At 40.0% G+C, this 14,770-nt stretch overlaps 1 protein-coding gene across 6 annotated transcripts in view; it reads right to left on the bottom strand.

The window, feature by feature from the left end:
• Positions 1-14,770, bottom strand: part of DCAF11 (DDB1 and CUL4 associated factor 11) — a 46,177-nt gene that overhangs the window by 14,443 nt on the left and 16,964 nt on the right. For all 6 annotated transcript variants that reach the window (XM_056525926.1, XM_056525915.1, XM_056525935.1 and 3 more), the window contains 5 exons: positions 11,719-11,837; positions 5,982-6,037; positions 5,760-5,860; positions 5,139-5,285; positions 2,584-2,638 (listed from right to left, as the gene is read on the bottom strand). In XM_056525926.1, coding sequence (XP_056381901.1) covers positions 2,584-2,638; positions 5,139-5,285; positions 5,760-5,860; positions 5,982-6,037; positions 11,719-11,837 — 478 coding nt within the window. The remainder of the gene's footprint in view (positions 1-2,583; positions 2,639-5,138; positions 5,286-5,759; positions 5,861-5,981; positions 6,038-11,718; positions 11,838-14,770) is intronic.

Below are 14,770 nucleotides of genomic sequence, written 5' to 3' on the forward strand. Positions count from 1 at the left end.
GAATGATAAGTAAAAGCATTCCAGAGTTATTAATGTTTAAAGTGACAGTGGTCAGATTTTCAAAAAATGCCCAGGTCATGAAGGTGAAAATGGGCTGGGTCATGAAGGGGTTAAACAATGTATGTATGCAGTCCTAAAGTGCTGAAAAATATATGAGTAAAGTAAGGGTGACTATTTTACTTTTTGCAACAGCATTTTAACCCACCAATCAGCTGTAATTTCCAGAAGTTTTACCCATCTGTAGTGTTACACTGCCGCCATTCGAATGCCCACCCAGGTAAATACAAGGATAGGCCAGGTCTGTTAAGACAGAAGCTATTAATACTTATACTCTGTTTTGGATCATACAGGGATGTCTTAAAAGGGCGACCTGCTCTATCACATCCAAATACCCAAGAAGGGTAAGAGGAAAGTGGTTGAGACACAATTTACCTAACTGTAGTGAATGGACCAGACACTTGGCATATGTACCATGCACTTATTCACATTTGCCATATGCACTTGTCTACAAATATCTAAACAACATTATTTCCTAAAGGACACATCCCATTTTGGTCATAAGGACACAGCTTTAACCTCTTAAGGACACAGCCCATTTTGGCCTTAAGGACACATCCAATTACTTTTTTTGCATTTAATTTTTTTCCTCCTTGTGTTATAAAATCCATAACTCTTTTATATTTCCATCCACAGACCCATATGAGGGCTTGTTTTTTTGCGTGAGCATTCGCACTTTGTTATGACATCACTCATTTTACCCTAAAATGTATGGTAAACCCCAAAAACTATTTTTTGTGTAAGGAAATTTAAAGAAAATCACAATTTTGCTAATTTGGTGGGTTTCTTTTTCATGCTGTAGACTTAACGGTAAAAATGACATGTTTTCTTTATTTTGTGGGTCAATACAATTAAAATGATACAGATGGTTACATACTTTTCTATTATTGTACTGCTTTTAAAAAATCATTTTTTTTTTACAAAATCAGTATGTTTAAAATTGCCCCCTTTTGACCACCTCTAACTTTCTCATTTTTCTGTAAACGTGGATGTATGAGGGCTATTTTGTTGCGCCATGATCTGTATTTTATATCTGCACCATTTTTATGTATACATGACTTTTTGATCGCTTTTTATTAATTTTTTTTAAATGTGATGTGACCAAATAGCAGAATTTTTTTTATTTTTTATACGTTTACGCTGTTCACCGCATGGGATCATTAACTTTATATTTTTATAGTTCGGACATTTACGCACGCTGCGATACCAAATATATTATTTATCATTCTTTAAACTTTTTTTTATTAAAATGGGAAAAGGGGTGATTTAAATCTTTATTTTGGGAAGGGATTTTAACTTTTTTATCCCAACTTTTTTTTTTTTTACATTTATTTTACACTTTTTTTTTAGTCCCAACAGGGGACTATTTATAGTACTCATCAGATTGCTAATACTGTTTAGTGCTATGCATAGGAATTGCACTGATCAGTATTATCGGCGATCTTCTGATCTGGTCTGATGGAAGCAAGATCAGAGCAGAAGACTCCGGGAGACGGACAGAGGCAGGTGAGGGGACCTCCATCTGCCATCTTGGCTGATCTGATCCCCGCGGCAGTGCTGCGGGCGATCAGATAAGCCATTTAAAGTGGTGCACTGCCGCAGATGCCATGATCTGTAATGATCACGGTATCTGAGGGGTTAATGACGGACATCAGCCTGATGCTGACAGCCGCTGGGACCCGCCGTGCATGAAGAGAGCGCAGCTCCTGTGCTTGCTTCATAGCTGGGGCTGTGTGCGAAGTTACTTGCTGCAGCGCTGTACATTTACGGCGCGTCTTTAAGGGGTTAAGTTTTGCGTTCTTGCTTCTTCTCTACGCCATAACTCTTTTACTTTTCCATCCACAGAGTCATATGAGAGCTTGTTTTTTGCTCAATTAATTCGTTATGACACCGTTAATTTTACCCAAAAATTTACAGCGCAATGAAAAAAAATTATTATTTATGGGGAAAATTTTTCAAAAAAAGCTACTTTGCAAATTTGGGGGCTTTCGTTTGTACACAGTGCACTGTAAGGTAAAACTATTTCAACGATTAAAATAAAATAGAGATATTCCTTTCACCAGAGATAAGCCGAGAGGTTGCTGCAGGGCCCTTGGAGCTACTTTCTAATGTTAGCTTAAAGATTATTAGGTGGTATTAAAACATATCATATATATATATATATATATATATATATATATATAAAAATGTGCAGCAGAATCCCAGCGGAATGTCCATTTTTTTTTATTACGAAATTCCCCCGTGTGAACATGGCCAAACAGTCAGATTTCATAACATGTTAACCAGATGTGTTAATGCACCATATCAGACTGTTAATGCTGCTACATCTGTACTTGCATTGACTTGCATAAGGGGTCCGATGCAGCAGAGTTAACTGATGTGTTATTTACTAATCTAGAGGCTTTTGACATAAATAATGAAGTATTTGAGCACAGCTGCATTGTCTATTATATGTAGGCCTTAGAGAAGACAAACAAAAAACATAATCAAATTCTATATCCTGCATGTAGTGTCTACTAACAGTACCTGAGATCAAGTGCGGTGTGTGTTTCTGTGTCCCCATAGATATTGCAGATATGAACTGTAATCAAAAGAAACACTCTGTTATTACATAAAACAGCATATATATATTGTAATAATAAATTATCCAGCTACATAGAATATTAACAAGCCTGTACAACTATAAGCTAAATCTAGGAACCAACTCCAGGTTACCAGCCAGAATCAATACAGTGTTATGACAAATCCACACAACCTGGTTGAGCAGTACTCTACATTTAAAGGGGTACTCCGCTGCTCAGTGTTTGAAACAAAATGTTTTGAACGCTTAGAGCCGGCGCCGGGGGCTTGGGACATCACTGCCACGCCCCCTAAATGCAAGTCTATGGGAAGGGACATGGTGGCCATCATGGGATCCAAAACCTTCAACCCCTGATGTTCACAATCTCAGTAGGGTTAACTGCTTCTTATTCTGCAACTGCTGTACTTTTGGTAGTAGCTACTGAAAGCAACTACAGTGCTGTTTTGTTCGAGACAAGCAGCAATAAACATTGACGAGCTGATTGGCTGGGGAGTCAGATGTTGACTCCCACCTATCTGATATTGATGGCCTATCTAGAGAATAGACCATCATTTTTAAAAGGACATAAAAGTTTAATCAGTTTAATCTGATTAAACCTTTAATCAGAAAGCAACAAAAATGTGCAGCAAATACTCGGATGTGTGGGCCTTACTTATCATATTGTTACACTTCCAGATTCAATAGGGTGTGACCCTACACAGTAGTTTTAAAAAGTGAAGCAACCAACCCATCTCCATAGACATTGGGGAGATATCATCTAGTTGTCACCTTATTTTTACAGTAAATTTCCAGGAGGGATAACAGAGTAACAACACAAAACAGTTCTAAGAAAACATTCTCCAGTTATTTTCTTGGGAATCTTTTTCTCAAAACAGATCTTTTCTTTTGTTTCTATTTTTTATTTCATTGTAGTACATCATTTTGGGGGCAGCCATCTTGACTAAGTTGTATTTAAGAGCATTAAGAGATATGCTTTATACCGTAACATGCTCTATAAACACAGGTTAAACAGACTGGCCCAGACACTATGCACTAGAATGGGAATGTTTTCTGAACATGTTCCTTGTGATTCCACGTGTGTTAGAATTTTTCCATGCAGATTGGTCACAAATATGCAGCAAAAAACACACGTGCTACAGATGGATTTTGGAACAGTTTCACAGTGGACATCCCACCTATTAACAGAAAGCGATTATGTCAGTCAAAAATACACAATATGTCCAAGCATGTTATTTCTAAAAATAAAGTTTTGACACATCATGCAGACATGTTTATAACAGCGCGCCAAACCCTTGTCCCAGCTATATCTAGTAATCAATAAGGGTTTTAACACAGAGATCCTGAGCAATCAAATCTTTTGACTGGCTTGTCAAAAGTAAAAAAAAAAAAAATGGTAGAAACACTTTAAATGTTGCCCCCCTCAACAATGCTGCCCTAGGCAAAGGTGCTTGGGTGCCTAACGGCAAATAGAGCCTTTCAGCTGTCCCCTTTCACTGTAAAAGTCTGTGATAATAATAAGAACAAAGCTGAAAAGAGATTCGTTCAGAACAAGAACTCTCAATCTCAGCTTAGTTTTAGGCTTAGTGGTGAGAATGAAAACTGCAAGCTTTCAGAAATATTTTATAATATAGATAGCAAACTTAAAAAAAAGAAAACATCACCAAACATCTGCAGCACAAGTTCTCTCTAAGAATTCTTTATTTTGTGGATAAGGGATAAGTTTTGTTTTACCAGGCAACTCCTTTAAACATATGATAAATATTTAACATTTTTTTTAAATAATAGCTAATTTTCTGTTGAAATAAATAGGGACATTGGCAATATACCCCAATAAAGGATTACACTAAAGAGTACAATTACATACACTTAACACCCCCTCAAACTGCCAAGGCGGGGGGGGGATTGGTGAAAAAACATTTCTTGTGCTTGTGAATTCACGTGGCTTATCACAGATTTTCTCAATTTAATGAGTTCTGTAGCTGTGAAAAAAAAATCATGTGGTACAGTCTGCAGTCACTCACTATTTCTATGCAGTCGTACATTGTATACCATGTGATGCTTTTCGTCACTGCTGTCTATCAGGGAACATGTAATTCACCATGTGACTCCATAGAAGCTTTGTGATCAGACACGGAGGGCTGGTTTATATGTGATTGTATAACTAGAGATGAGCGAAGTTACAGTGATTCGATTCGTCACAAACTTCACGGCTCGCCATGTGCTCAGTTTATCCTGCATAAATTAGCTGAGCTTTCAGGCACTCCAGTGGGCTGGAAAAGGTGGATAAAGTCCTAGGAGAGAGTCTCCAGCCCACTGGAGGACCTAAAAACTGAACTCATTTATGCAGGCTAAAGTCAGCAACTGCCGAGCCGAGAAGTTCATGACGAATCGAATTACTGTAACTTCGCTCATCTCTATGTATAACCATTAGGTCATCATACTCATAGTATTATGAGTATGTCTTATATTTGGAAGGAGAGAGAAATAGGTGTATACTAACTGTAGTCAGACCAGCTAGAGTACAAGAAATGTCCTCCTTCTGGAGTAAATGCCACATCAAGGACACTCCAGCCAACATCTCGAGCTTTTATGGTTCGAAACTTCTTGAAGGATCCATACCGGCAATCATAAAGGCGAATATTCTGATCTGAGGTTTAATAAAAGACAGATGAGGTTCCTAGTAAGATGTGCAAGGAGAGAAAATAAATATCTAAATGATTAACCACGTTGTCAAATTATATATTATTTGTGTGAACCATAAAATATGGAACTATTAGTGTGAGGTGTAAAACAAAGAAAATATATCACCATTCATTCATGGCTCATCCTTGTCTCGCATATCCAGAGTGTATCTGTTATTCATGACTAGAGATGAGCAAATTTACAGTACAAATCTCAATCAGCGGTGGTTCATTTGTTTTGTCTTGGAAAAGTAGTTCCACTTTGACTCCGACTCTCTGAAAAAGTCATAGCAGACTGCTTGAAGTTCAGGGATTTCTACTATAAATTCCTTCACCTCTATTCATGAAGCTTTCATTTGTAGTAAGTTGGTATGATACTATATGAGATCACTAAATAGAAGTACATAGTAGAAATATTAGTGATGTAGAAAATACTCTACCCTGGCAAGCTGACATAAAGAGGGTGCCATCTGTAGAATATACCCCACAAAAAGCCTTCTGGGTGTAAGAATCCGTGGCAAAAACTTGGTTTGGCAGAAAGCTGCAACAAAGCAATTTCATATCAAAAAGTGATTTTATCCACTACAGCTACAGACTAAACAATTTATTTCAAGGGAACCATTATCAAAATTGGCACAGAAGAGAGGAACCTAAATACTCACTGAGATGTCACATGGCAGCGGACTCCATGTGAGAAACCACATCCTCCTCGCTCTCTCTGCATTTAACAAAACCAACAAGGATGTAAGAATTACAATACAATGATCTGAAATTTGTTACTAATATTCCACATGTCACTCTGGAATGCACAGAAAAGACCTGCCTGACCAGAATAATTCACCTGTTCTTGAGTCTTACTGTCATAAATCCATCTTACTGTATTCAAAATCATTTGTGAGAAAAAAAAAGTTTGAGCGGGTGAACGTTAACTCCTTGGGGACGGAGCCCATTATAACCCTAAGGACGGGAGCATTTTTTGTAATTCTGACCACTGTCACTTTAAGCATTAATAACTCTGGGATGCTTTTACCTTTCATTCTGATTCTGACACTGTTTTTTCGTGACATATTCTACTTCATGTTAGAGGTAAATTTTGGTTGTTACTCGCATCATTTCTTGGTGAAAAATTCCAAAATTTGATGAAAAAATTGAAAATTTTGCATTTTTTGAACTTTGAAGCTCTCTGCTTGTAAGGAAAACAGATATTCCAAATAAATTATATATTGATTCACATATACAATATGTCTACTTAATGTTTGCATCATAAAGTTGACATGTTTTTACTTTTGGAAGACATCAGAGGGCTTCAAAGTTCAGCAGCATTTTTCCAATTTTTCACAAAATTTTCTAAATCGGAATTTTTCATGGACCACTTCAGTTTTGAACTGGATTTGAGGGGCCTTCATATTAGAAATACCCCATAAATTACCCCATTATAAAAACTGCACCCCTCAAAGTATTCAAAATGACATTCAGAAAGTTTGTTAACCCTTTAGGTGTTTCACAGGAATAGCAGCAAAGTGAAGGAGAAAATTCAAAATCTTCATTTTTTACACTCGCATGTTCTTGTAGACCCAGTTTTTGAATTTTTACAAAGGGTAATAGGAGAAAAAAAAAAAAAAAATTGTAACCCAATTTCTCTTGAGTAAGGAAATAACTCATGTGTGTATGTCAAGTGTTCGGAGGGCGGAGTAGAGGGCACAGAAGGGAAGGAGCTACAATGGGATTTTGGAGAGTGAATTTTTCTGAAATGGTTTTTGAGGGGCATGTCACATTTAGGAAGCCCCTATGTGCCAGAACAGCAAAAAAAAAAAATAAAAAAATACACATGGCATACTATTTTGGAAACTACACCCCTCAAGGCACGTAACAAGGGGTCCAGTGAGCCTTAACACCCCACGGGTGTTTGACGACTTTTCGTTAAAGTCGGATATGTAAATTAAAAAAAAAACAATTTTCACTAAAGTGCAGTTTTTTTCCCCAAATTTACCATTTTTACAAAGGGTAATGGGAGAAAATGCCCCCCAAAATTTGTAACCCCATCTCTTCTGAGTATGGAAATACCCCATGTTAGGGCGTAAAATGCTCTGCGGGCGAACTGCAATGCTCAGAAGAGAAGGAGTCACATTTGGCTTTAGGAAAGCAAATTTTTCTGAAATGGTTTTTGGGGGCATGTGGCATTTAGGAAGCCCCTATGGTGCCAGAACAGCACAAAATACCCACATGGCATACTATTTTGGAAACTACACCCCTCAAGGAACGTAACAAGGGGTACAGTGAGCCTCAACACCCCACAGGTGATTGACGAACTTTCGTTAAAGTGTGACGTGAAAATGAAAAATTTGATTTTTTAACACTGAAATGCTGATGTTACCCAAAACTTTTAATTTTCACAAGGAGTAATTGGAGAAAATGCCCCACAAAATTTTTAACCCCATTTCTCTCGAGTAAGGAAATGCCTCATATGTGTATGTAAAGTGATCTGCGGGTGCACTAGAGGGCTCAGAAGGGAAGGAGCAACATTGGGCTTTTGGAGAGCAAATTTTGCTGAAATGGTTTTTGGGGGCATGTCGCATTTAGGAAGCCCCCATGATGCCAGAACAGTAAAAAAAAAAGACACATGGCACTCTATTTTGGAAACTACACCCCTCACAGAACTTAATAATGGGTGCAGTGATCATTTATACCCCACTGGAATTTGACAGATCTTTGGAACAGTGGGCTGTGCAAATGAAAAATTACATGTATCATTTTTACGGACGACTGTTCAAAAAAATCTGTCAGACACCTGTGGGGCGTAAATGCTCACTGTACCCCTTGTTACATTCCGTGAGGGGTGTAGTTTCCAAAATGGGGTCACATGTGGAGGGGGTCCACTGTTCTGGCACCATGGGGGCTTTGTAAACACACATAGCCTTCAATTCCAGCCATATTCTCTCTCAAAAAGCCCAATGGCGCTCCTTATCTTCTGAGCATTGTAGTTCGCCTGCAGAGCACTTTACTTCCACATATGGGGTATTTATATACTCAGAAGAAATGGGGTTACAAATTTTGGGGGGCTTTTTTCCTATTACCCCTTGCAAAAATGAAAAATGTGGGGTAACATCAGCATTTCAGGGGAAATTTTTTCAAATTTTCATGTCCAACTTTAACGAAAATTTGTCAAAGACCTGAAGGGTGTTAAGGCTCACTATACCCCTTGTTACGTTCCGTGAGGGGTGTAGTTTCCAAAATGGGGTCACATGTGGGTGTTTTTTTTTTCCGTTCATGTCAGAACCGCTGTAACGATCAGCCACCCCTGTGCAAATCACCAATTTAGGCCTCAAATGTACATGGCGCTCTCTCACTTCTGAGCCATGTAGTTCGTCCGCAGAGCATTTTACATACACATATGGGGTATTTCCGTACTCAGAAGAAATTGTGTTACAAATTTTGGGGGTCATTTTCTCCTTTTACCCCTTGTGAAAATGAAAAGTATGGGGCAACACCAGCATGTTAGTGTAAATTTTTTTTATTTTTTTTACACTAACATGCTGGTGTTGCCCCCAACTTTACCTTTTCATAAGGGGTAAAAGGAGAAAAATCGCCCCAAAATTTGTAGTGCAATTTCACGGAAATACCCCATATGTGGCCTTAAATGGTTGCCATGAAATACGACAGGGCTCTGAAGAGAGAGAGCACCATGCACATTTGAGGCCTAAATAAGGAATTTGCAATAGGGGCGGACCCGGTTACCTACAGTAAATCCCTACAGCAGTGTTTCCCAAACCGGGTGCCTCCAGCTGTTGCAAGACTCCCAGCCTGCAAGGACAGTCTATGGCTGTCCGGCAATACTGGGAGTTGTGGTTTTGCAACAGCTGGAGGCTCCCTTTAGGAAACACTGCCGTATGTGACTTTTTTCATTTTTATTTGGGGGGGGGACACATGTAAGGTAGTGTTTTACTTTTTATTATTTGGTAGTGTAGTGTAGTGTTTTTAGGGTACATTCACACGGTCGGGGATTCACAGTAAGTTTTCCGCTTGGAGTTTGAGCTGCGTCGAAAAATTTGCCGCAGCTCAAACTTGTAGAGGGAAACCCACTGTAAACCCGTCCGTGTGAATGTATCCTGTACATTCACATGGTGGGGGCACCCCAAACCTTCAGCTGTTACAAAACTACGACTCCCAGAATGCACTGATAGACCGTACATGCTGGGAGTTGTAGTTTTGCAACAGCTGGAGGCACATTGGTTGGAATCACTGAGCTAGAGTCTGTTTTCTAACTTCAAAACTCCAAGCATGCCCAGACTGTCCAGGCATGCTGGGAGTTTTAGTTCTGCAACATATGAAGGACCAGATATTGCAGAACTACATGCTCAGCATTCCTGACTGTCTGGCCATGCTGGGAATTGTAGTTTTGCAACAGCTGTAGGCACACTGGTTGGGAAACACTGTGCTAGAGTCTGTTTCTTAAAGGGTACCTCTCATCCAAAAAACTTTTGATATATTATAGATTAATGTATGCAGAATAACTTTACAATTGCATGTTATAAAAAAAAATGCTTCTTTCTATTTAATTTTCCCCTTTGAAGAAATGACCACTAGGGGTCTCCCTACCAGTCCTGGCAGCAAGCATTTCAGACTCATGCTGGAGTCCTAAACACTACGAGCTGCCAGTCTGCTTTGTTCACAAAGGAGAACACTCAGAGCTGCCAGTCTGCTTTGTTCACAGCCTGTTTGGCTGTGAACAAAGCAGGCTGGCAGCTCTGAGTGTTTAGGACTCCAGCATGAGTCAGAAATGCTTGCTGACAGGACTGATCGGGAGAAATACAATAGAAAGAAGCATATATTTTCATTAACATGCTACTGAAAAGTTATTTAACTCAGTGATTCCAACCCGTGTGCCTCCAGCTGTTGCAAAACTACAACTCTCAGAATGCACTGACAGGCCATACATGCTGGGAGTTGTAGTTTTACAACAGCTGGAGGCACACTGGTGGGAAACCACTGAGTTAGAAAACAGACTCTAGCTCAGTGATTCCAACCAATGTGCCTCCAGCTGTTGCAAAATTACAACTCCCAGCATGTATGGCCTGTCAGTGCATTCTGAGAGTTGTAGTTTTGTAACAGCTGGAGGCACACGGGTTGGAATCACTGAGTTAAGAAACAGACTCTAGCATAGTGTTTCCCAACCAGTGTGCCTACAGCTGTTGCAAAACTACAATTCCCAGCATGGCCAGACAGTCAGGGATGCTGGGCGTGTAGTTCTGCAATATCTGGCCCTTCAGATGTTGCAGAAGTACAACTCCCAGCATGCCTGGACAGTCTGGGCATGCTAGGAGTTGTAGTTATGCAACAACTGGGGAAGAACAGTTTGGAGACCGCTAAGTAGTGGTCTCCAAACTGTACCCCTCCAGATGTTGCAAAACTACAACTCCAAGCATGCCCAGACTGTCCAGGCATGCTGGGAGTTTTAGTTCTGCAACATATGAAGGGCCAGATATTGCAGAACTACACGCCCAGCATCCCTGACTTTCTGGCCATGCTGGGAATTGTAGTTTTGCAACATCTGGAGGGCTACAGTTTAGAGACCACCTTATAGTGGTCTCCAAACTGTGCCTCTTCAGATGTTTCAAAACTACAACTCCCAGCATGCCCACACAGTCTGTGCATGCTGAAAGTTGTAGTTTTGCAACATCTGGAGGACCACAGTTTAGAGACCACTACACAGTGGTCTCCAAACTATGACCCTCTAGAAGTTGCAAAACTACAACTCCCAGCATGCCCAGACAGCCTTTGGCTGTCTGGGCATGCTGGGAGTTCTAGTTTTGCAGCTTTTAGAAGGCCACAGTGAAGATCACTTAACGCGATCTTCACTGCAGCCTTCTCCGCCGCACTTTCCGGCCGCTGCTCCTCCTGCTGCTGCCGCTGCTCCGTGGTGCCGCCTCCGCGCCTCTACCGGTCCGTGTAAGTCGGGCCACGTTCCCCCCCTCGCCGCCCGTGTTCCCCCGCTCTGTACCGACTTCCGATCGGTGGCCAGAGCGGGGGAAAAGAACTCTAACCCCCCCCCCCCCACCCCCCTCCTGCCATTGGACCGACCAATGGCAGGGGATAGGAGGGGGTGGCTCTGATTATTCTTATTTTCCGGGCGATCGGAATTGACCAGCCATTTGCCGCGATTGCCGACATGGGGGGGGGGCATTGCCACGGGATGTCTGTTGATAGATATCAGCAGTCATCCCGGTCCGATCACCGCTCGGGGAGCGGAAGTGATCGGAAATGCCGAGGGTGTATGGATACGCCCTCCGTCCTTAAGTGACGGGACGCGAGGGCGTATGCATACGTCCTCCGTCCCCAAGGAGCTAAAGCAACTGGCTGATCCTGGAAACACAAGAAATCCTATAATAATGACTGTTTTACCTCTAGAAGCTGCCGAGTGATATTCTGTTCTCTGCGTGCTCCGAGCCTTCCCGTAGCTAGCAAGACCTGTGTTCTTATTTGGCTCTGATCCAGTACTGCAGTATCTGGTGTTTGGTCAACTGCAAGAACATAAAAGAAATGTAAACTTGGAAAAAAAAACCTTCATACAAGATAAAGGCTGACATAAAAGGAATAAAGTGCCATGTTTCCCTGCCAATGACAAATGAGTAGGTGCTAACAGGAGGACTCCCATGATGATCTTGTTGTTTGAGGACCTTACAAAAAAGGCTTGCCTGTACCCATACTGTGAACAACAGATACAAGCAGGTAGATAACCTGTTGTCCTAAACAAGAAAGAAAATCTAGTAAACAGGACAATACTGAAGTACCTTGCACTGCCACGACTAATAATACAGCAACTGTATAAATTAGCAGCAGTAAGCAATGAAATAGCTGCTGTATTTTAGTGCAACTCCTTTAACCCCTTAAAAGAAAAAATAGGCAAAAAATAGTTTTTTGGGTGACCAATTTTACTTTGTAATGAAATCACTCATTTTACCATAAAATGTACAGCAAACACAAATATTTATTATGTGTGTGAGGAAATGGAAAAGAAAACTGAAATTTTGCTAATTTTGGAAGGTTTCGTTTTCACGCTGCACACGTTACGGTAAAACGATAAGTTTTATTTATTCTGTGGGTCAATACAATTAAAATGATTCCCATGATTACATACTTTTCTATTATTGGAACACTTAAAAAAAAAAAATTATCTTTTTTCACAAAATAAGTATATTTAAAATTGCCCTATTTTGATCACCTATAACTTTCTCATTTTTCAGTATACACGGCTGTATGAGGGCTTCCGTGATCTGTAGTTTTTTTTATAACCACTTTTGGCTATATGTGACAAATTGATCGCATTTTATTAAATTTTTTGGGGGAATTTGATGTCCCATGTACAGTCATAGCCGTAAATGTTGGCACCCCTGAACATTTTCTAGAAAATGAAGAATTTCTCACAGAAAAAGATTGCAGTAACACATGTTTATTCCCTTTGTGTGTATTGAAACTAAACCAAAAAAGGGAGGAAAAAAAGCTAATTGGACATAATGGACTTGTAACCTTGAGATTGATGATATTTTTCCACAATGTTGGTTCTCAAGTCCTCAGACAGTTCTCTCCTCCTCTTTCTGTTGTCCATGCGTAGTGTGGCACACACAGACACACAATGCAAAGACTAAGTGAACTTCTCTCCTTTTTATCTGCTTTAATGTGTGATTTTTATAATGCCCATACCTGTTACTTGCCCCTGGTGAGTTTAACCCCTTAAGGACCAAGGATGTATGAGTACGTCCTTGGTCCCGTGATATAACGCGGGGTCCCACGGTGACCCCGCATCGTATCACGGCGGGCCCGGCGTCATAGTGATGCCGCAACCTGCCTCTAATAGCGTGCGGCACTGATCGGGGTACCGCGCGCTATGAACCCTTTAGCCGCGAGCTCAAAGCTGAGCCACGCGGCTAAAAGTGAAAGTAAAAGTGCCCGGCTAGCTCAGGGAGCTGTTCGGGTTCGCCGCGGTATAATCGCGGCATCTCGAACAGCTGTACTACAGGAGGAAGGTCTCTTACCTTCCTTCCTGCAGTCCGATCGCCGATTGAATGCTTCAAGCCTGAGATCCAGGCTTGAGCAATCAAATCGCCGAAAACACTGATCATTGCATCTCTATGGAGATGCACTGAACAGTGTTAAAGATCAGTTAGTGCAATGTTATAGCCCCCTATGGGGGCTATAATATTGCAAAAAAAAAGTGTAAAAAAAATCATTAACCCTTTGAATTATCCCTTCCCCTAATAAAAGTTTGAATCACCCGGCATTTCCAATAATAAAAAAAAACAGTGTAAATAAAAACTAAAGTAAACATATGTGGTATCGCCGCGTGCGGAAATGTCCGAATGAAAAAAAATACCACTAATTAAACCGCACGGTCAATGGCGTACGCGCAAAAAAATTCCAAAGTCCAAAATAGTGTTTTTTGGTCACTTTTTATATCAGATCATGGGACAAAAAAATTAACCCTTATAGCGCCCTGAACACGGAAAAATTAAAAAGTTATAGGGGTCAGAAGATGACAATTTTAAACGTATAAATTTTCCTGCATGTAGTTATCATTTTTTTCTGAAGTAATACAAAATCAAACCTATACAAGAAGGGTATAATTTTGACCGTATGGACCTAGAGAATAAAGATAAGGTATCATTTTTACCGAAAAATGTATTACGTAGAAACGGAAGCCCCCAAAATTTACAAAATGGCGGTTTTTCTTCAATTTTGGCGCACAATGATTTTTTTTCCCGTTTCGCCGTATATTTTTGGGTAAAATGACTGATATCATTACAAAGTAGAACTGGTGGTGCAAAAAATAAGCCATAATACAGATTTTTAGGTGCAAAATTTAAAGAGTTATGATTTTTTTAAAGGTAAGGTGGAAAAAACGAAAGAGCAAAAATGGAAAAACGCCCGGTCCTTAAGGGGTTAAGGACCCAGGGGTTTTCCGTTTCTACACAGTACATTTCTCAGTAAAAATGACACCTTATCTTTATTCTGTAGGTCCATACGATTAAAAGGATACCCTACTTATGTAGGTTTGATTTTATTGTACTTCTGGAAAAAATCATAACTACATGCAGGAAAATTTATACGTTTAAAATTGTCATCTTCTGACCCCTATAACTTTTTTATTTTTCCACATATGGGCCGGTATGAGGGCTAATTTTTTGTGCCGTGATCTGAAGTTTTTAGCGGTACCATTTTTGCATTGATCGGACTTATTGATCGCTTTTTATTCATTTTTTCATGAAATACAAAGTGACCAAAAATACATTATTTTGGACTTTGGAATTGTTTTGCGCGTACGTCATTGACCGTGCAGTTTAATTAACAATATATTTTTATAATTCGGACATTTCCGCACGCTGCGATACCACATGTTTATTTTTATTTACACTTTTTTTTTATGGGAAAAGGGGGGTGATTCAAACATTTATTATGG

This window comes from Hyla sarda, chromosome 1 (genome assembly GCF_029499605.1).
Source record: "Hyla sarda isolate aHylSar1 chromosome 1, aHylSar1.hap1, whole genome shotgun sequence".
Taxonomy (NCBI): domain Eukaryota; kingdom Metazoa; phylum Chordata; class Amphibia; order Anura; family Hylidae; genus Hyla; species Hyla sarda.